The 21,999-nt window shown below is 46.8% G+C and overlaps 1 protein-coding gene across 1 annotated transcript; it reads left to right on the top strand.

Annotated features, from left to right (window-relative positions):
* Window positions 1-479: 479 nt before the first annotated feature.
* SEC11C (SEC11 homolog C, signal peptidase complex subunit) lies at window positions 480-14,173 on the top strand. Its single transcript, XM_058691933.1, has 6 exons — window positions 480-668; window positions 6,265-6,374; window positions 9,320-9,469; window positions 11,451-11,570; window positions 13,265-13,322; window positions 13,976-14,173. The coding sequence occupies exons 1-6, from the start codon at window positions 582-584 to the stop codon at window positions 14,027-14,029; spliced, it is 579 nt and encodes a 192-aa protein (XP_058547916.1). The 5' UTR covers window positions 480-581; the 3' UTR covers window positions 14,030-14,173.
* The last annotated feature ends 7,826 nt before the right edge of the window (window positions 14,174-21,999 follow it).

Below are 21,999 nucleotides of genomic sequence, written 5' to 3'. Positions count from 1 at the left end.
CGAGGTTTCAAAAATCCCGCCTCTTCCAAGCCCCGCCCACTCGCCTGGCCTTTCTTTAGGCTCCTCCCCGATTCAGCACTGCCGGCCGCCAGTGCAGAGGCCCCGCCTCCGCCCGGCGCAGTCATCCAATGGCTAAGGTACACGGTTAGGTGAGTGCCAGGGAGCTTTAGGTGTCCTTTTGGCGCCTGACCAGAGTCTTGGGGAATTCAGTTCCTCTTGAATAGTCACTTCCCCGAGTTGTCTCTGCGATATGCAGGATCACTCTCTTTTCCAAGTTCGCTCCGAAGGGTCGGACAAGGCTCGTGAGTCCCATCGCTGCCCTCCCCAGGAGCTCTGGGCCTTCACTGGACGAGCCTCTCGCCCCGCGGCATTCTGGGAGTGGTAGTTTTCTTCTTCCCAGTTCCTTCCCGGCGGCCCGCTGGCTAAGACGCGCGGGACTACCACCCCCAGACGCCCGAGCGAGTCACCAGTCACGTGGCCCGCAAGGCCAAGGGGCTGGTGGGCGGGGGCCGGGCCGGTGCTCCGCAGCTGTCTGTGGCACCCGGAGCTGGCGGGCCGTGTCGGCCCCTGGAGAGCCCGCCATGGTGCGCGCGGGCGCCGTGGGCACGCATCTCCCGGCCTCCGGCTTGGACATCTTCGGGGACCTGAGGAAGATGAACAAGCGCCAGGTGAGGGAGACCCGCGCTGGGGGCGCGCCCGGGAGCAAGAAAAGGCTGCGACTGCGGGAAGTCGGGGCTCCCTGGGTAGGGTTCGGGCAAGGACAGCGCCCCGCGCCCCCAGGCTCCCCCACCCGGCTCTCAGAGGCCCTGGGTTCAAGTCCGCGCAAACCTACGTGTGGGCACGGGTGTACGCTTTCCTGCGCTGACCCGAGCGCAGTGAGGGGAGTGTGGCCAGGAAGGGGAAGAGGATAGAAATCTAGTCCCGTGGATGTCAAATGTGGTGGAGAAAGCGAGAGATGACTCGGCCGTGAGTGACAGCTGTCTGCACGTTGTTTGAAGGGCCACCTCCTGGAGGAGGGAATAGACTTCTCTGTGAGGCTCTCGAGGCCTGACATCCAGAAGAAGGCTGCCCGAGGGTAGAAGGGGCGGAAAGGCCGGCGAAAGGAAAGAACTTTCTGGCAGTGGGAACTGTCCAGTGCTGCCTCCCGAAGTAATTGCTTCGCACTCTGGGAAGTGTTTTGCCCACCGTGCGTCGGGACTAAACAAAGCTCCTTGTGCCTGGCGATCTCACTGGTGGTGCTCAATCATTTTAGACTGATGCAGTGTTCCAGAACTCTTCGCTAATCTCCGACTCTGTCATCTGGCTGCACCTTGAATATAGGCGGCAGTTAGCGTGGGGCCCCTGGGCAGCTGGGGTTGACTTTTCGCTCTTCTGTGACCTCGGAGGAAAACTTCCTTCTTGCTCTCTCCTTAGTCAGCTCCTTGGCCAGCATCGCTGCCTTTGAGTCTTCAATATAAGGCGAGAGTGAGGGACTGGAAAGGAGGCCCTCTCAGCCAGGAAAAACGCTACAGCCTAAGCTTCTAGAGAGAGAATTTAGGGGACCTGTAGGGCACGTTAGAGCCTAATAGATCCTAATTCTTCTATTGATACTAACAATAAACTATGCTAAGAAAAGTGGAACCATCCTATTGGTAATTTTGATTGTCTTTGAAAATGGTATAAATTCTCATGATTTTGAGACATCCTGTCATTTTTGCCACTATATTGAGGAGTCAGGTGATGCCTGTGGCATGGCACAACGTATTCCTGTGGACATATGGTTTGTTATGTTTTTTCCCAAATAGAATTACATACTACTGCGGTGGCGGGAGAGTTTGGTGACTTGAACTTCATGAACTGTGTCTAGAACCTGGTTGTTTCTAGGTGTGCCTAGCTGATGAGCCCTTGGGAGTTTCTGTGATTAAGAGGAGTTGTGGCAGTGATTATCAACAGCTCGAAAAACCAACAGCTAATTCCCTGAGCACCGATGCTGTTCCCAAGAACCTCCAGAAAAGGGAGCTTTATTTAAAAATCTAGACTTAATTGGCTGGCGTTTTTAAATGTCTCTAAAACTGGTACTGATTGCGGGTGGCTATAATCGCAGACGATCAGAGAAGGCCTTCTGACGAATGTATCAATTCCTAAACTAGTTTGCTTTTTGAAAAATCTGTATATTCCCTCTCTCAGTGATTAGGCCTGTTGGCTCTTGCATTGTCTATGTTTTGCTAGTTTTCTCATTAAAATTCAGAGGCTCAAATCTGCTGCCTCGTGGTACTTTTTTCCCCCCCTCTCCTTTTAAGCTTTGTCCTTTTGTTTCTTTTTCTTTTCCCCTCCAAAATGGCATTCTCTGACACCTTGTCAGGCATGCATGCTCCAGCAATCTTGGAAGTGGGACCCCCTTTCTCTGCTGCCCCAGCTTGCTCTAAAGTAAGGCCAGAGCCACATGCAAAAACAAGGATTCTTTGTTTCTGCGGTGAGGAACAGAGGAAGGAAGAACTACAGCGGCTGGCATTTCTGCTGCTTTGTGGGCCAGAATCTCTGGTCCGGAATGTTTGTTTAAAACTCTCAGACATTAGCTATTTCATTTTTGGTTGACAAAGACTGAGTGTGGGCTTGCTTCTAAACTTTGCTGGGGTTGTGAATTGCCAAGCGTATAAAGTTGGTAGGCGAAGATGAATTAATACGCACCAGTGAAACGTGGTGGCAGATTCTGTTAGATCCCAGTTTGTCAGCGGTTCAATCCAAGTTGTGTCTCTAGATTCTAGGATTTCAATCCTAGACTTGGATTAGCTAGTCTCTTAAAAAGTAGGGTGTTGAAGTATGATCTGTGGTTTTGCAACTAGCTTGCTTATTAGGTTTTTGTATAATCGGTCGTTTCTTTAGCAAATCGATGTCTTGCTCAAAGGAAGTTTTTTTTTGGGGGGGGGGATTTGATTTTACTTCCCCATGATGAATTTTGCCAGCACAGAAAATCATACTGGAAAAGATATTCTTAGTACCGGGTCTTTATAACATAAGTGGCGAGAATTTACACTTTGCTTTTATCAGGGTGGAGACTGATGGTTTGAAAACTGGTCTACAAATGACAATTTCTGTTTAAAATGGTGGCTTGTGGCTTTCCCGGGCAGACCTGCAATTCATAACGAAACAACATTTACTTATCAAATCCTTCAAGGCAGAGTGGGTGGAGAAGTTTCTGAATGTGAGCTACAGTGAACAACTTCTGCTTGAGACCAAGGTGCCCTGCAAGGCCAATTTTACTTTGGAAGCAACAATTTAATGTATTACAGCCCGACACCTTAACCATATCTGCTTGGCAGTCCAGTCTCCTTATTTGCACTTCTGGGAATTTACTGAGAGTTTCATAATTTACTATTGACATAGTAGACAAAGAGGATTTTTTTTTTAAATTTTTTTTTCCAACGTTTTTAAATTTATTTTTGGGACAGAGAGAGACAGAGCATGACCGGGGGAGGGGCAGAGAGAGAGGGAGACACAGAATCGGAAACAGGCTCCAGGCTCCGAGCCATCAGCCCAGAGCCCGACGCGGGGCTCGAACTCACGGACCGCGAGATCGTGACCTGGCTGAAGTCGGACGCTTAACTGACTGCGCCACCCAGGCGCCCCGAGGATTTTTAAAAATATATATAAAGTTTTTATTTACTTATTTTGAGAGGGAGGGGGAGAGAGAGAGAGAGAGAGAGAAGAGAGAGAGAGAGAGAATTCCCAAGCAGGCTCTGCGCTCACATGATCTCACAGTTCACGAGTTTAAGTCCCACACTGGGTGAGCTTGAGCCCCACTTTGGGTGAACACAAGCCCGCTTCAGGTAAAAACACAAGCCCCGGGTGAACCCCACTTCTCTCTCTCTCTCTCTCTCTCTCTCTCTCTCTGCTCCTCACTTGTGCCCTCTCTCTAAAAAAAAACCAAAATGATGTGTATAATTGCAATAGTGATGGATGGCATAAAGAAGTACAGGATGCAGTGAGACTGTGTAAAAGTTTTATTAGAATGCGGCCAGATTCATTCTTTTCCATATTGTCTTTAGTTTCTTTCTCACTACAGTGGCAGAGCTGAGTGACTTCAACAGAGACCCTATGGCTTGTAAACCTGAAACACTTATTATCTGGCCACTTGCAGAAAAAGTTTGCCGACTCCTAGCCTAGTGGGTCAGGAAAGGCTTCCCTGGGGAGCCGATGTCGAAAGCAGGATTTAAGATGAGCAAGCATTAGGTGTGCTGAGGAGTCTGGGGAGAGAGCCTCTGGCCAGAGGAAGTAGCCAGGTGAGGTCCTGGAGTGGATAGGAGCGTGTGCTCTCCGAAGCGTGGACAGGTACCACTAGAGCACCTGCAGTGCAGTGAGCTTCACCAGCCGAAGCTAGGGATTCGGGGATGTACCAGGCAGGGCGTAAGAGACCGTATTTATCCTCAGAGCAGTGGCACACAGTTGAAGGGATGCGGTCGGAGCAGGGCATAGAGATGACCAGATGGCCAGAGGCGCCTCTGAAAATGAGTACGGGCCGTAACAGGGAGAAGGCACTGGAAGAGGTGTGCGTGGACGTCGGGAGGCTGGTCAGCAGGCTCTTGCAGTTGCCCAGTGGGCGGCGTTGGTGACTTGGATGAGAGCGCAGCCAGTGGGAATCGAGAGATTGGAACAGGGTCCAGAAGTATTTAGAAAGTAGAATGTGTAGAGCAAACGGGTGGGTCGGTGGGGGGTGGCCCCTGAAAGAACAAGAGTCCTGCCACGTAGGTGACTCCACAGGTGTACGTGGGCAGGTGGGGGGGGGGTCATTGAATCAGAGACGTGGGGATTGAGCAGTTTCAGTTCCACGTGTGTTGCCAAAAGTGGTTGGTTCAGGTGGGGGAAGGAGGTCTTTAGAAATGAGGATGTCTAGGGACTGAGACCCTAGAGTATTGGGTAGGCCGTCCACGTGGCTCGTCGGGTCACCCAAGACAGGGGTCGTGAGGAGGAAGATAGAGGCAGGTACTGGAGTAAGGAGCCAGCCTGGAGGCCCCGAAGGGAAATGCCCTGAAGGACTTACATTTGGAGTAGTAGTAGGCACAGTGACTTCTGTCCTTAAAGCCTCTTGGAAGACCGGAGACGTCTGGCCCAACAATTCAGCTACGGCCGGAAGGGTGTTGGGATGTGGGCAGGTGTTGCTTTTCCCCTGTCGTTGCCAGGGGCTGGTGGGTGTGGCAGGCGGCTGTCAGCAAGGAAGAGCCTTGAGCTTCAGCAGGACAAGCCGGGCGGATATTAACTCAGTGGTCTAAGGTGGGACGAGGCCAGCTTCGAACTCGATATTGTCTTGAGTGGCTTTCTGCCTCTGTTCTTAACCAGATATCATTTACTTTTTAAAACGTTTATGGAAAATGTAAACTTCCAGGTGTTTAAAGTTTTTGTTCACTTTGAAATGTAATTTCAGATGCAGAACAGCCTCATTGCTAAGTGCTAGAGGACTCTGAAGCCTCATGTGGGGCCTCCTTGGCCAGGGCGCCAAGGGGTGGTTCTAGGCTCTGTGCCAGGCTCTCACATCAGACGTGCCCTCTCTCTGCCAGAGCGGTAGGCCCTCAGGGTAGAACTTGAGTAACAGACTCTTTTTTTTTTTTTTAATTTGCATCCAAGTTAGGTAGCATATAGTGCATCAGTGATTTCAGGAGTAGATTCCTTAGTGCCCCTCACTCATTTAGCCCATCCCCCCACCCACAACCCCTCCAGTAACCCTCTGTTTGTTCTCCGTATTTAAGAGTCTCTTATGTTTTTGTTCCGCTCCCTGTTTTTATATTATTTTTGCTTCCCTTCCCTTGTGTTCATCTGTTTTGTATCTTAAAGTCCTCCTATGAGTGAAGTCATATGATATTTGTCCTTCTTTAATTTCGCTTAGCATAATACCCTCTAGTTCCATCCAAGTAGTTGCGAATTTGAGTAAGGGACTCTTCAAGGTTGAGGGTTCTGGGAAATCCCAGAGAGGTAAGTTGAATCTTACCGAGGCTTTAACAAAGTAGGTCCCGTGGATTGCTCTGGTTTGTTGTTGTTGTTGTTGTTTTCTCTCTTTTCTCTCATTGAAAGAGAAACAATAAATGGAAGGCTAATTCCACGGACAAAAGTTGAAATGCTACCTAAGTTTGTAGTTTGCGTGACTTAGTTTAATGTCCTAAAATAAACACAGCTTCGTTTGTTTGTTTGTTTGTTTGTTTGTTTGTTTGTTTAAAAACCAGCTCATCCCCAGCTTAGGGCTAGTGAATATAATTCCATTGGTTTTCACTTCGGGTTTGGCCTTTTTCGTTCCAGCTCTATTACCAGGTATTAAACTTCGCCATGATCGTGTCTTCTGCGCTCATGATCTGGAAAGGCTTGATCGTCCTCACCGGCAGCGAGAGCCCGATCGTGGTGGTGCTGAGGTAGGTTCTGCAGGCTGTCATGCTGCCGCCTTGTCACAGAGGAGCAGCGTCGCCTTGAGTGAAAGCCTGCAAGGCAACCAAGACTGGGGGTTTTGGTTGGATAAAGTGTTAGAATTTTCCGCTGATACCTCTTTTCATTGTTTCTCACTTTTGGTGAAAATCTTGTCTTTCTCAACAGACATTTTAGAGCTTTTATCGTGTTGATACTAATGCTCCAGTGCAATATATTTGCTTTTGTATTTTAATGCTTTAATCTGCCTAAAATAACAATCATATGATATTAATGCATTAATTGATTTTGAAACATAAGTAATTTAAAGCCATTACTTGGTTTTCTTTGTACCAAGCAGACAGGGAAGTGTATATCCCCGGTGCCTAGCGGAGTGTGCCGTATTTTTTCAAGCCTCTTCTGCAATACTGGTGTAGGTGCCTACTCTCTTGAGACTATTACTCTTATAAAGCCCAGGAGGTTAAATTTAGAAAAGTTAATACTTTAATTCACTTCGTATAGCCGTAAAGTCAGGCAAGGGGGAAAATTTAATCAGTTTGAAATTAAATAACCATATTTGGGAGTCCTTAGGTACCTCAAGATGCTCTCTGTCCGTGTATCTTAGACCATTGAGCCTTACTGTGGGTGGAAATGGAGGCTGTTATTTTTTTAAAAAATTTTTTAAATGTTTTATTTATGTTTGAGAGAGAGAGCTCGAGTGAGAGAGGGAGACATAGAATCCAAGGCAGGCTCCAAGCTCTGAGCTGTCATCACAGAGCCTGACACGGGGCTCAAACTCGTGAACCGTGAGATCGTGACCTGAGCCGAAGTCGGACGCTTAACCGACTGAGCCACCCAGGCGCCCCTGGAGCCCGTTTGTTTTATGAGTGGGGTCACCACCGGCCAGTGCAAGAGCCAAGGTCAGCATACAGGGTTCTTGGCTTCCAGACCAGCGCCCTTTCCCTCCCCTGCTACCTGCTACCACATCGTGGGGCTTTGGCCATGGCCCTGGCTTCAGCAGGCTGCCCCTGTGTGGCCGGCCAAGGGGCCTACTTCTAGAGGTACACTGCTTCCATAAATGTAGGAGCCTTCGGATAGCATACGGGATCCCAATTCACTGGTTTTCACACTGCGCTCTAGGACTGCCCCGGGGGGCCAGTGGATAGGTTAGGAGGGAGAATGGGATCAAGTGTGTGGATTCTAGACACCTCAGCCTTGCTTTAGTCATGACAGCTCCATTTTTATGTATTGTAGGTGGTGATGCTTCCTTGTAAGATTTCGTTTGAGGGAAGGGTTTTAAGGCTTTTTTTTTTTTTTTCCTAAATAGAAATGAAAAAACCTCAAATTTAGATGGGCCTTCTCACTTAACAGATAAAGAGCCTGAGGCCCACCAGAGGCCAAGCCACTTGTGTCTTACAGTTACTCTTGGCAGAGCCAAAATTAGATCCCAGGTGTTCTGGTTTTCCTTAAATCACACAGACACAGTCGTACAAAGAAATTGTTGTAACATTGCAGTATCTGGGGACTTTTTTTTCTTTTTAAAGCCTCCTTTATAGTACTAAAGCACTCTGGTTTGTCAGCATAAACTATTGACATCATGAGCAATGTGTGACCTTGGGGAACATTGACCTTTGGCGAATCCCTGGCCCATGAGGAAAGCAAGTGTAGTTGATATTAGTGAAACATTTCAAAGAAGTGCTTTCCTCATGGGCCGTGATAATGGCTTTTGGTGGCAAATGGTACTCTTGCTGCCTCTGAGACTCGTCCGGAAGGTTTTTCTAGCTGCAGTTCTTAATTGTTTTCTCTTTCTCTCCCTCTCAGTCATTTATATTTCTAGCACTCTCTCTGTTTTTTTATTCATTTCCTGTTAGATCTGTTACCATACTCAGCTGTCATTGGTTTAACTTAAAAATAAATGCATCAGCAGGTACTTAGTGACAGGCCCTGCTGCATCTCTCCTTGCTGATCTGCGTTCCTTGGCAAGCTTAAGGTGTTCCAGTGCAGGGAGGGACAGGAGGGTCAGCTTCTTGAGCTGCACTTATTATGAACCCACGTTTTCCTTTAAAGCACCCCATTTCTTCACCAGTCTGGCTCTTCCTGTCCCATCCTGCCCTCAGCAGACTCGCTGGTTTTTGATTGTATGGCCCCTATGTTGCTATATTTTTAGGTCTTATTCATTTTCTCATGCGTGAAGACAAAGCATGAGCCTATGTAAAATGAATTGTGTTTTGATGATTTCAGCTTCTGCTAGATTACAATTTACTTTGACTCCATCGACGATTTTTGGCATGGGTTTAAACCGGTACCGTGTGGGATTATTTATTGACCTCCACATCAGAAACAGTCAACATTTGTTAGAAGTGGGCTCCCTATAGCGTATGGTCTAAACGATGATCCTGCAGGAGCCCAAAGACTTGGGTTCGAATTCTGTCCCAACCCTCAGCTTGGTTTTCGGATAGATCGCTCTCCTAAGACATTCGTTTGTTGGTTTCTCTTCCTTGAGTGGCAATGCCATGTCCTCGGTGCTGCAGATGAACCACAAAATGCAAGAATTGCCCTAGAGTATCAACGAGCTTTCAGGGTCTGCAGTTCCGAATGAAAATAGTAATGTCTTTGTGGATGTAGGACTGGTTTTTAAGGCTAAAACTTGGCAGCTTCTACTTCAAAGAGTTCACATTACACTTGGTTCTTTTCTCTACCTAATACAAAGTACAGAGGGGCCTGCTACTATCCTTTTCATACTTAAATCTAAGAAGAAATCCTTTCCTTTCTCACTCCGTGTCGTCACCGCGAGCAGTCAGAAGGAAACCACAGTGACTTGTTTCACAGGTCCTAGATACGTGACAACGGAAGTTGAGACTCTCACCGATATGTTTATTATTGTATTCTTCGTGAATTGAAACGTTCCCCTTGGGAGCCCAGGCTAATTTGGACGTGATTTTGTGTCTCTTCCCAGTGGCAGCATGGAGCCGGCCTTTCACAGGGGCGACCTTCTATTCCTGACAAACTTCCGAGAAGACCCCATTAGAGCTGGTGAAATCGTGGTCTTTAAAGTCGAAGGACGAGACATTCCAATAGTTCACAGAGTAATCAAAGTTCATGAAAAGTAAGGAGGCTTTCCTTCTTTTTGCTGTTGTTTGGTGAATTTTGGTAGCCGGTTTTATTTGTTTTATTTTTTATATATCTTTATTTATCTTTTCATTAGCACTGATTGTTATCAAACTTTTATTTATTTGTTTTTTCCTTTGTTCCCCCCCCCAGGTCTTTATTTAAATTCCTGTTAGTTAACATACAGTGTAATATTAGTTTCAGGTGTAGAATTTAGTAATTCAGTTTTGGCAGCCTGTTTAATGGCTGATTAGAAGTGGCAGAAACTCTGGATTATGTTCCTAGACCCGCCGTTCACTAATTGGGTGACTTTGGACCTGCTACCTCGCCCAGCCTGTAGGATGGGGCTGATAACATTACCATTTCCCACCGTGACTCACGGGATGATTATGAGAACCAGACGAACAGGTGTCTCCTGAGGCCTCGGAAACTTAAACTGCTGTGTGACGTAAGGTGAACCTACTGTAGCCTAACACTTATTTGAAGGAGGCTCAGAGAGACTCCAATCCCACCGCAGCCGAGGATGATCTTGACAGGACTGTCTTCTGACACGCAGAGAGCCGCCTGTTTCCCTGTGCCACTTTGGACCGAGTGGCACGCTCTCAGCGGTCACCCTAGCCCTGGACGGACCCAGACGCCTTTTCCGGCTCATCCCGTGGCGCGGGCAGCGCGTGTCCTGTGCTGGTTCTCCCCCGACGGATGCGCTTCCTTTCCTTGACATGCCAGCGGTGGCCTCTGAAGACACGCTTGGGAAACTAGAAGCTTCTATCTCAAATGTACTAAGTTCTCACGGGAGAGTACAGTATCAGGGGAATACAGAGTATTAGTGGAAACGTTACATTTTATATACTCGGCTATTCATTTACCTTTACGCAGCTTAGTGTAGCATTTCCACCTGCCTGAGTTATGGAATTGCACTAAGATGTGTGTGCTTGTGGTTTTAAAAGAACAGAGCCTTTCTCATCTTCTCGTCACGCGTGGACGTGGGGGGACGTGCACACGGCTAGTGCAACTATCCGAACGCTTCCGGTATTAGGTTCCCAGGCCACTCCCTGCTTCCAGGCGTTCCCCGAAGACCTTGGTAAAGAAGTTGAAAGAGAACTTATTCAAAGTGGAGGAAACAATGATGATTTTCTAGAATTTGCATGAGTTGTGAGAGAGGCCGCGTGGATTTTTATCCTCTTGATTTCCTTTATAACCACAGCTGCAAATCAGCTTGCTGCCTTTGGCATGGCTTCAAATCTTTGTGGGCTTTCAGTATTTTATCTAATTATAATGGGGCATTTTTTTCATTTGTTTTATTGGAAGAAGACCCTCTTTAGAGCTCTGTAATGCTATAATGTTGTGTTTCTAGTGACAGGGCCGTGTAAGCATCGGTTTGGAGTGTTTAAAATGATTCCCACATGTCTCTTTAACACGCTGGTTTTATGCCATTTGTGATTCCTGTTTCTCTGCAAACCAGATTTTATACCACTTTGCTCAGTGGTGAGGGAGATAATGCATTAACATTCTACATTTGGCGAGGAAAAGTATGAGGAGGGGTGAGGGCACCCTGGGGTTTGAATTACCTTGCACTCAAATCTCTGTGATCCGGGACCAAGTTCGTGTCCAGAGTGAAGTGGAATATAATCCGCGGTGACACGCTGGTCTTTGCGGACTAAGAAAGTGAAAGCAGTCGCTGGAAGCTCATCGTTGCCCTGCCGGGGCCCTTGCGCTTTGCCATGCTTTTTGGTTGGCAGGAAAGCTTGGGCGTTTTAGAACTTGAGGCTGCAGAAGCGCCAGTAGATTCGTGCTTTAGTCGGATGGTTGTAGTCGGATGGTTCTCTGTAAGCCATCCCCTCAGACCGAGAGAGATCAAGTTCTCGCGGAATGCTCGTCCGAATGCCTGCAGCAGACCGTCAAGTGCCGGGTAAACTAAGTGCTTTCTAACGATGCCGTGCTGAAAATCGTTTTTGAAAAGTCATTGTTTTGCTTTCTAGAGATAACGGAGACATCAAATTTTTGACTAAAGGAGATAATAACGAAGTTGACGACAGAGGCCTGTACAAAGAGGGCCAAAACTGGCTCGAAAAGAAGGATGTGGTGGGAAGAGCCAGAGGGTGAGCATTAACCTTTAAGTTACGTAAAGGCTTCGGGAACCAGAAAAATAGAAACAAACTAAATGTACGGGCTAAAGAGAATCACTCGTTACAAACAGTCTATGTCGGGAGAGTTGGGAGTAGTCTGAGTTGTGCTCCGTGTATGGGGTCCACGGTGTAAATACAGCTCAGAACTAAGGACCGAAAATCTAAAACTGAGTTCAAGTATATTGTCTGCATCATCGGTTTAATCCTGTTTTTGAAAACAATCGCCCCGTAGAGGTTAGGTATTTGTGGTTTTAAATAGCAACTACAAGAGATAACCACTGTGGAACACTGTTCCCTGCACCTTGTACAGATGCGTGTGCATATATAATACGTGACTTTACATAGGAGGATTTTGTTTTGTTTCTTTACCCAACATGAAGTTAGAAATTGGTTGCTGTGTCAGATCTACATCCAGGTAGTTTTAAATGGCTACGTACCGTTGTTCCCCTGAGAATCACAAAATCACAGCTTACGTACCCAGTCCTTTCCTGGGGCGACACATTTAGGTTATTTCCTGTTTTTCACTGCCCAAAACAGTTAGGTGATAAATCTTGTAATATTCATCCTTGCATAATTGCGCCAGCAGTGAGTTCTGCTTCTGACACAGCAGAGCGTGTATCCTCTTATTAAAAAAACAAAAAAGGCAATTTCTCCCCTCTCTTGGTGACCCTTTTCTATGTTTAACCCTTGTTAGAAGTGTCTTTTTTGTTGTTGTTGTCGTTAATCTTCTCTAAATCCCATGAGCTGTCGGAGGCTGGAGAACACTGGTTACCCTTTTCTAAGATTCAGCTCTACTAATCAGATTGTGATTTGAGGTCTCTTTCTGCTCCTTTTCTCCCTCGGCTCACCTTTTAACTATCTTACACCGCTGCGTTGCACCTTGAATATCTGTGGGGAGATGGGAGTGACTTCCAGCTGGTCAGTCCTCGACTTGTCCTGTCCTGGGGACAGGCTGTGTATAAAGGGGAGGTTGGAGCTGCTGACTTACATAAGATTGGAGGGTACCCATGTGTTAACCGCGTATCCCATGAGTGAGGGGAGACTTGGGTCACACTGATTACATATTGACATTAATTTTGTCAGCAGAGTCATTGGCTGGCTTATGCCCCGGACCTTCGGTGTCTGGGAGCATAGTCACATGTGGGTATCAATTATGGGATTCACATCTGTGTTCACTGCCCAGCGAACGTGTTTGTTATATTTGAAAAGCCCTGTGAAATGAAAATGATAATGTTCTTTCCGTTGCAGACTGATTCTCCGTGTACTTTGAAAGCTTTCTCTAACAGCGGTCTTTATATAGGCTATCTGAATGTTACTTCTCCCCTGAAAAAATTAAGAACCAGCTTGATGAAAGTTGTCAGTTCCATTTGTACAAGCAGCTTAACTAATTATTTTAATTCTGTTACGGTGAATGCAGCAAGCACAGACAAGTGGCATCTCTAGTTGAAATCATGTGCCTGCTTAAAAAATGGTCCTGGCTGTTAGTTGTGTTGCTTTTGATTAATAAAGCCTTTTGAGGCAGGAGTGACTATTAATCTTACAGCCCCAATCAGTGCTATTCCCAAGGAAGATTTGTTTCCTAAGGCTGATTTAGAGTATTTTTAAATGTTGCTGTCATCATATTACAAGCAGTTTTTATATTTCTGGCTTTTCATCCCACAATTTAGGTTTTTACCGTACGTTGGTATGGTCACCATAATAATGAATGACTATCCAAAATTCAAGGTAGGAATTTGTGTATATGTCTGAATTAAATATATATATATACATATATACATATATATATATGTATATATATATACATATATGTATATAGGCACTTTTACACGTGCAGTTGTAAAGATGCAGTCTGTTTAAAATGTTTTCCTTGTTATTCTGTTTTGCGGAGTATTTGTATTGAACTACAAATTGACATAACCATTTAAATTATCAACATTTAAATTAGTTATTTAAAATAATTACTTTCATCTTTTATGTTCGTGGTGTATTCTAAAATGGCACCTATATATTCATTGCTTTTTATCATGAAAACCTTTAAACATACCAAAAAAAAAAAAAAAAGCGATACAATAGACTCAGTAACGCTGATCTCCCTACTTCAATAAAAATGGTGTCGACGTTTTTTTTTTAACAACCACTCGAAGAACAATAGGACATGGACGCACGAGTGAGCAGTGGATTAGCTGTGTTTGTTGGGTGCTTGATCCTTGGTCCATCAATATACTGGGGGCTTTTTAAACCATAGCAGGGCAGGCATGAGAGAAGAGGTCACCTTTTGATTCCATCCCCAGCCTAGTATTGAGCGGACTGCAGCTGAATACATTTATAGAGCAAACTTGTAGACCTCCCAGTAATTTTCCACTGTGTTTTCTTTCCAGTACGCTCTCTTGGCTGTAATGGGTGCATACGTGTTACTAAAACGCGAATCCTAAGATGAGAAGTTCTTGGCACCAGATTGAAATGAATTCTGTCGCAAAAGAGAAAAACTAATATATTTGAAATGTTCCACTTTCTGTATAAAAGGAAACAATGTGGAGACATTTTTGTCTTGTCCAAATAAATGATTCATCAGGAAAGACTGTTTTCTTTTGTGGGCTCTGGTCTGAATCTGCCCAGTCTCTGTGGCCCTCGTCGTAGTCACTCTAAACCAAGCACGGGGGTCTGTGCCACTTCAGGAGTCAGGCGGGCCATTGCTGGACCTGCTGGTGGGGACAGCGCACAAGCCACATGGTGTAGTTGTAATGTCTGGGTTTCGGAAGTAAAATTCTTCACATCACGTAACATTTCCGAGGGAAACACACAGGCCCTCAAAAGCAAGTGATTTCTCGTTTACTAAAGTATATTCCGATCAGGGAATAAAGTCTAAAACCTTTTTAAGAGGAAAGAGGTGACCTGCTTTGTTTTGTGGTGCGATCTATCTTGAGATGGTTGGATAAATTATTGGAACGGTGCTTTTCGTAAATTATGAAAACAGTGCAGACTCCTTTGAAAACTTACAAAAGGTACAGACGTGTAAAAGGATCTCATCCCTTTCTGCGGCCTCTCGGGGGGTCTCTGCTGTTTGAGTGACATGTGCGCCCCATAGAGTCCGGCATATAAGGTGGCCCCTTCACTAAAACATTTATCAGCTACTTCTATCCCAGCCACCGCCTTAGGTGCCGGGGACATGAAGTCCTAGCCTGGATGGCGTTTGCCGCATGGGGAAGGAACAGATAAGAAACTGACAGTGATTTCAGGAGTGACAGTTGCCCTGGGGAAGATTAAACAAGGTAAGCTGATAGCGAGAGAGAATTCTGGCTTTCCATGTAGAGGTCGGAGAAGGCCTCTGGGGAGAGGGCCCGGAGCAGAATTAAGAAACGAGGCAGGGGAATCCTGGGGAAAAGCATTCCCGCCCAGCGTGGGGCCCCGGAGAGGGGAAGGATGTTCTCAAGCTTTCGTGAGCACGCAGAGCACCTGGCTGTTGTTGTCACATGCAGATTCTGACCCGGGAGGGCCGGGGCCTGAGACTCTGCATTCCTAACTCGCTCCCGCTCCGCGGGGCTGGCAAAGCTGCTGGTGCCCGGACCACGGCCCGCGTAGCAGTGTTAGAGGAGTAGAAAGGAGGCCAGTGGCATTTTCAAGTACACTCTTCACTTTTACACAAATGTTCTCTTTTCACTGGACAATGCGATGGTGACATCCTTTCAGTGAGAACTTACAAGTCTGCCTCCTTCTTTGAGGTCGGCCCAAACCTGGGGTAAGCGTTGAGCATCCCTAAAAGCCACTTAACCACCTATAGGCCTTGAGCAGGCTCAGTTCGCGCAGCATCAGATGGAGGACAGCAGCTGCTGCACTTACCCCCCACCCCCCCACCCCCCCGCCCCCCCACTCTCTCCCCCCCCGCCCCCCCACCCCCTCCCCCCCACCATCCCCAGGAAGAGGTGCCCATAACTCACCGGATGCTCAGCACGGGTGCTCGACATGTGCATAGTGCGCGCTCAATAAATGGTACCCGTTGTTATGTAAGTCCTTTTCAGCGTCAACCTGTGCCTCGTCACACACCTGCTCTTCTCTGAGTGAGCTCCTGATCTGGGAAAGACCAGCAGGAGTGATCCCCGGGGGAGCAGCTCGCCCTGGAATCCTTTATCTCTGCGGAAATAGGCTGTGGCCACAATGGCCCTCTCGTCCTGTCGAAATCAACAAAGTGAAAGAAAAAACGTTTACAGGATACTTTCTGAAACCATTATTCTCTTGTGCCCATTAATAAATTCTTTTCTCAAGAAAAAGATTTTTGTTCCCTTAACTAAGAATGAAATATAAAAATGTTGGGTCAAAGCTTTATTATTTTATCATCTTCCCGGGGTTCTGTTGCTGGTTTGTATAAGCTTGAAAAAAGTCTTGACATGGCTAAGCCTATCGCTAATTCTTTGCACGTACCTGATCCTGAAGTAAACTTTACAAAGACAGCCGAGAACCCTACCGTGGCTCAACCGGTGCCATTCAGTTGTGGTTCATTAGCAGGCACCAGCCCTTGGGGCCCCTTCGATGCCGTTGCTGCCTTTACGAAGCACAAGTGATGTGAGTTCGTGTTGGACTGAAGTTCCTTGAGCCACGGGTCTCAGCTCCGAGAGGACTTCCGAAGTTAAATGGTGTTTGCTCTACTGTGTGTAAAGCACTCGATGTTTCCATCAAAAACTGGGAAGTTTCCGCTATGGGAGCAGGCTTCGGGTTTTTTAAAAAGTTAGCAGGAGAACCTCTGGTTTCCCAGCCCGTGGGCCTCAGCCCAGCTCTTTCTCCTTTGACAATGAATGCGCCAGTCTTATCCAGATGCCACGCACGCACACACAGCAACCAGACTGGGGGCTTTAAACCGCTCTATAAAAATTCGGGGCCTGCCACCATCCCCAGCAAGGCTGAGCAAACGAAGCCTCGCACTGAGGTGGAGGAAGTCTGACCGTTTTAAGGGAGCGGGGTATGAAAACCTTCAAATTAGGGGAAGTGATCCTGGATGTCTCCGCTTTAAAAAACTCCCCAGGTGATGTGTATGCGGCCGGGGTGGAGAACTGCTGGGAAGAAGCATCGGTACAAATCGGTTGGGAGGCAATGTGATGACGATACGTGATCGTTCGTATCTTCCTTCGTGGAGTCATTTTCAGATAGCATGATGGAAAAATCCAGAAACGCAGCGGACGGATGGGCCACCCTCCGGCCCCCCTTTCCCAGTCTGATGCTAACGCCGCCGGCAATGGTCATCAGTTTCTGGGTTTCTGCTCAGGCACCTCTCCTTACGAAGCAGCCTCCCGGTCCCGGGGCTGCAGACAGATGTCACCCAGAAATTCAGGGCAGCGATCCAGCCACTGCATCCTGGAGTCAGCAGGTTCCCTGGCTTTCCAGTAAGAGGCTTGGTGTGGGGTGAGGCGGGGTGCGGTGAGAGGAGGGATTTGTAATCACATGGAGGGTTAAGCCCTGCCTCCACTTTCTAGATATGTAGTCTGTAATGAACCCAGACTCCATTTCCTCCTCTTGACAATGACTGTCAAGGCAGGGCAAGCACTTATTAGACGCTCGTCTTAGTCCAATAGAACTTTACCCTCTTTTCCAAGAACGCTGGAGTTTGAATACTGAGAATTGATCGATTGCCTCCCGATCCTTCTGGAACATTCTTTCCTATCATCTTTGGCCATGAACTCTCGCTACAGTTTCTCTGAATTTTTCATTTGCATCCCTATGTTGTTGCAAACGGACCCCATGGCAGGGGTATTTTCCCTCGGAGCGTCAGCTTCAGCCATGGGAACTTGCAGCAGCAGAAGAGGAGAGCAGAAACCCCTTTGATCTCACCCCCGTGCCCGTTCTGTGCCAGTTCCACACAGTGTGGGCGTGAACGCCTCCTCCGCGTGCCCTCTGTGGCACAGCCTCTGTTGGGTCTCCTCTAAGCTTCCCTCAGTCCTCACCCAAGGCCATCTACCGGCAGCCTCTTGGCAGGTTTCGTGCTTTCCCCACAGGGTGTAGCTTTTGCTACACAGCGGGAATTTCTTTTAACGGATTTCATTTTTTAGAGCAGTGTTAGGTTTACAGCAATTTGAGTGGAAAGTACAGAGTTCCCATGTAGTCCCTGTCCCTCAAACGCATAGCCTCCCGCCGTGGACATCTACAGCACAGTAGGGCGTTTGTCAACGATGGATGAGCCTACAGTAACACGTCATTGTCACTCGAAGCCTATAGTTTACATCAGGGTTTACTCTCGGCGTTGTATGTTTCAAGAGCTTGGACAAATGTATAATGACATGCATCCGTCATGATAATACCATACGGATTAAGTTCACTGCCAAAAATCCCCTGTGCTCTGCCTCTTCATCGTTCCCCCCCCAACCCCTAGAAACCACTGATTTTTTTTTTGAAAGAGAGCGTGTGCCAACAAGTGGGGGAGGGGCAGAAGGAGAGGGAGAGAGAGAATCTTAAGCGGGCTCCACACCCAGCACAGAGCCCAATTCGGAGCTCAGTCCCGTGACCATGAGATCATGACCTGAGCTCAAATCAAGAGTCTGATGTTTAATGAATTGAGCCACCCAGGCACACACACACACACACACACACCCCCCACTGATCTTTTTTATTGCTTCCATGATTTTGCCTTTTCCAGAATGTCATGTGGCTGGAATCACACAACATGTAGCCTTTTCAGATTGGTTTCTTTCACTTAATCATTTGCTTTTAAGTTTCCTCCGTATCTTTATCTGTCTTGATGACTCATTTATTTTTATCATAGAGTAATATCTCATTGTATGGATGTACCACCATATAGTGATGTATGGTGTATTTATTTACCTACCAAAGAAGGTCTTGCTTGCCTCCAAGTTTTGGCAATAAGCAAAGTTGTTGTAAACATGCATATACAGGTTTTGTGTGGACATAAGTTTTCAGGTCTGGGTAAATATCAAGGAGTGGGATTCCTGGGTCTTATACTAAGAGTGTGTTTAGTTTGGGAAGAATTTTGCATTCTCACCAGCGATACATGAAGTCCCCGTTGTTCCCCATCCCTGCCACCATTCGGTGTTGTCAGTGTTCCAGGGCTGGGCCATTCTGATGATCGTTAAGTGGATTCTCATTGTTGTTTTACTTTGCATTTCCCCAATGACATATGACATGGAACACCTTTCATCTGCTTATTTCCCATGTGTGTATCTTCTCTGGTGAGGAGTTCGTTAAGATCTTTGGTCCATTTCTTCTTTATTTTTTTTTAATGTTTATTTATTTTTGAGAGAGAGAGAGAGAGAGAGAGAGAACGCGAGCAGGGAAGGGGCAGAGAGAAAGGGAGACACAGAATCCGAGGCAGGCTCCAGGCTCTGAGCTGTCAGCAGAGCCCATTGAGGGGCTCGAACTCACGAACCGTGAGATCATGACCTGAACTGAAGTCAGACGCTTAACCAACTGAGCCACCCAGGTGCCCCAGCAGCATTTGTTTTGAAGAGACTGTCTTTGCTCTATTGTATTGCTTTTGCTCATTTGTCAAAGACCAGTTGACTATATTTACATGGGTCTGTTTCTAGGCTCTGCACTCTGTTCCGTTGATCCATTTGTCCAATCTTTTACTAATATAACACTGTCTTAATTACTCTAGCTTCATAGTAGGTCTTGAAGTCAGACAGTGTCAGCCCTCCAACTTTGTTCTTCTTCAATACTGAGTGGTTTATCTGGGTCATTTTTGCCTCTCCATAGAAAGTTGGGAATCAGTTTGTCAATACCCACACTGCAGGATTTTTACTAGGTATTTATATTTGGAAAAAACATAGAATCTTCCATTGCTGTATTCCTTTGTCAGTTCCATTCCTCATCCCCCTCGATGAAGAATTCCTCCCTTCTTTTAAATCTCAAGTTAATTTTTGTCCCGATTTGTGCATTGGTATAGAAATATCTGAGCCTCTTCTTCCCCCCGAGATATGCTGGGAGCTTCCTTTGTTATTTTTCTGTTTTGCTGTGACATGCCTAATATCCTCCGTAGCATCTGGTTTATCTGCCGTGGCTGCATACATATTCCCCCTCCCCTCTTGGTTATCAATTTCAAGAGCTCTTGATTAGATCAGTGGATTTAAAGGCAGGTGGATTGACTCTGACTTCTCACTAAGGAAAAAACGCATCATAACGGAATCAGGCTGCCATTTAGAGCTCCTACCTGGTAGCACTGGGGGCATTCGACTGGAGCTCCATAGTGGATGAGAGACCCAAAGGGAGCCTGGTGATTCACTCTCGAAGTTGACAAATCATCCTTAAGCTGGGTAATTTAATTCCTATGAGTGCAAAGCTATGCTTCATGGTCCCGCGGCACGCATTGTACATAAGCCAGATGCCTTTTCAAGTAAACATGGGAACCCAAAATGGAAAATAGCATTAAAAGATCATTTTTCACATTTTTATACTTGCAGTGTTATATTTCCTACTTTCCAATTTTTAATGGCAAAGTGAGTGAACCACGGTGGAACATTTTAAAGCCAAGCAAAGACCCATAAAAGAGCTTCCTTACATGAGTGTAGAAAGTTGGGGTTCTCCAAGTGCTTACTTGTCACTTGCCCTCTGGCAAGTCAGGAGTGAGGTCAGCTGCTACCTTAAAGGTCCTTGTAAGTAGTCTTGCCTGTTCAGAAACTAAGTGGAATAAATATTCCCAAGGAAAATGTTCTCCTCTGTAGTTTTGAATTTTATGTTCAAAGAATCTCTTGACTCCATGCTTCATAGATGATGGGTGTGACCGTATTCTTCCCATGAGGAAGGTCTCTCCTGGACATTTCTAGACTACCTCCCAGACTGAGATCCTGGAGGTAGAACTTTTAGACAAGAGAGCCTTCTATATCCAGAGAGTTAATACAAATGGGGTCACTGCAGATGCCTTGATAGGTGAGGTAGAAAAATTGGGGGTGTTGAGGAGTGTGAATTCCCTAGGGCTGTGGAATCACATTTGCTTTGATTAAGCAGCAGGGATTGTTATCCAGTGCCCTGCACCAAGATCCCACCCACAACTTCTCCCTCGGTGGGTGTAGACCCAACTGGCAAAGGCCATCCCACCTCCCCCACCTCCCGCCTCACAACATGTGCTCTTGTGAGTGGTTTTTGATGGGTTGGCCAGTGTAAAGTTGTGGTCAAAATTGGCAAGATAATAATAATAATAATAATAAATTTTTTTAAGTAACAGATTTGTCTCATTCAAGCAACTGATAGGAGCTTGCAAAGTAAGAATCCCAATGGGCACTCTGACAGGAAAGATATAAAGTGGAGATCAAGGGCTTTAAGGGGAAATTTGAAAAACAAATAGTCTCAGATAAAAAGAGAAGTTAAGAACCAGTTTGGGAATGGAGCTCCAGACAGCACCTGTAATTCTTCCCAGCTCCAGTCTGGGAAGGAGGTCTGGGAGGGAGAGCCACACTGTCCCCATCCTCTCCCCAGGGCCGTGATGGGTTTTCCCATCAGAATGCCTCTCACTTGCAACCAGGACTAGGCTACTAGGACCCAAGTCTTTGAGCCCCCATTGTGCTGTGGAACCCCCTCCTCTCCCTCCCCATCTCTTGCCATTTCCAGCTTTTGCCACGTGGGGAGTTAGAGGCGGCAAGAGGCCAGTGGCGGGGAGGAGGCCGCTGGGGTAGGTCTAGAAACTTGAGTTTCTGTATTTCATTTTCTAAGTTTCCCATCATCAGCGGTTTTCAGGCCCGGCCACCCATTCGAATCTCCTGGGCACACCGAGTTTCTGCCCATCCCCTCCTGACATGTGACACCCTCCCCGAACCTTCCCACCCATTTTTGCAGGCGGGACCAGACATTGCATTTTGTGAAGCGCCCAGATGACTGTAACCGGGCGGGCAGGGCTGTTCCTCACGGACGTGAGAGCAGCTTTCTCACCCCTGTGTGGGAAGCGTGTCCATTAAGCAGGTCAGGAATTCCTCTTCCAGAAGGGATTTCCAGGCCAAGGGAGCCCTGCATCCTCTCAATTCACCAGAATTTCTGGAACCTGATCCACCCACCTGGCCTTTACCATGGCGCAAATGCCTTTCCCGGAGAACTGCTTCTTCACTCGCCTCCTTGGGCACTATGACCAACTCCCTCTAGATCCACAGTAGTTCAGCATCTGAGAAGGGGTGTGTGTATACAAGGGACTTGGGGAGGAGAGGGGGTGGGCACTTTGCTCCCCGCCTGCATGGGTGGCCCTAAGTCGGAGCTTTCAAACCTTGACTGTGCATAGGAATCACCTGGGGGTCTTGTCAGGCTGTGGATTCAGTGGAAAAGTGTCTATTCATGTCTTCTGCCCATCTCTTCACTGGATTATTTGTTTTTCAAGTGTGGAGTGTGGTGAGTTCTTTATAGATTCTGGTTACTCGCCCTTTGTCCGATATGTCATTTGCAAATATCTTTTCCCAATCTGTCGGTTGCCCTTTAGTTTTGT

Source organism: Neofelis nebulosa, chromosome 11 (genome assembly GCF_028018385.1).
Source record: "Neofelis nebulosa isolate mNeoNeb1 chromosome 11, mNeoNeb1.pri, whole genome shotgun sequence".
Lineage (NCBI taxonomy): Eukaryota > Metazoa > Chordata > Mammalia > Carnivora > Felidae > Neofelis > Neofelis nebulosa.
This window is presented reverse-complemented; position numbering and strand designations above follow the sequence as displayed.

What these genes read in the sequence shown, in the direction of transcription:
- SEC11C (XM_058691933.1), top strand. Translation starts at nt 582, where the DNA reads ATGGTGCGCGCGGGCGCCGTGGGCACGCATCTCCCGGCCTCCGGCTTG. An exon ending in GTAATCAAAGTTCATGAAAA is followed by an intron (nt 9,470 to 11,450) that starts GTAAGGAGGCTT and finishes TTTGCTTTCTAG; the next exon opens with AGATAACGGAGACATCAAAT. An exon ending in ATGACTATCCAAAATTCAAG is followed by an intron (nt 13,323 to 13,975) that starts GTAGGAATTTGT and finishes TTTTCTTTCCAG; the next exon opens with TACGCTCTCTTGGCTGTAAT.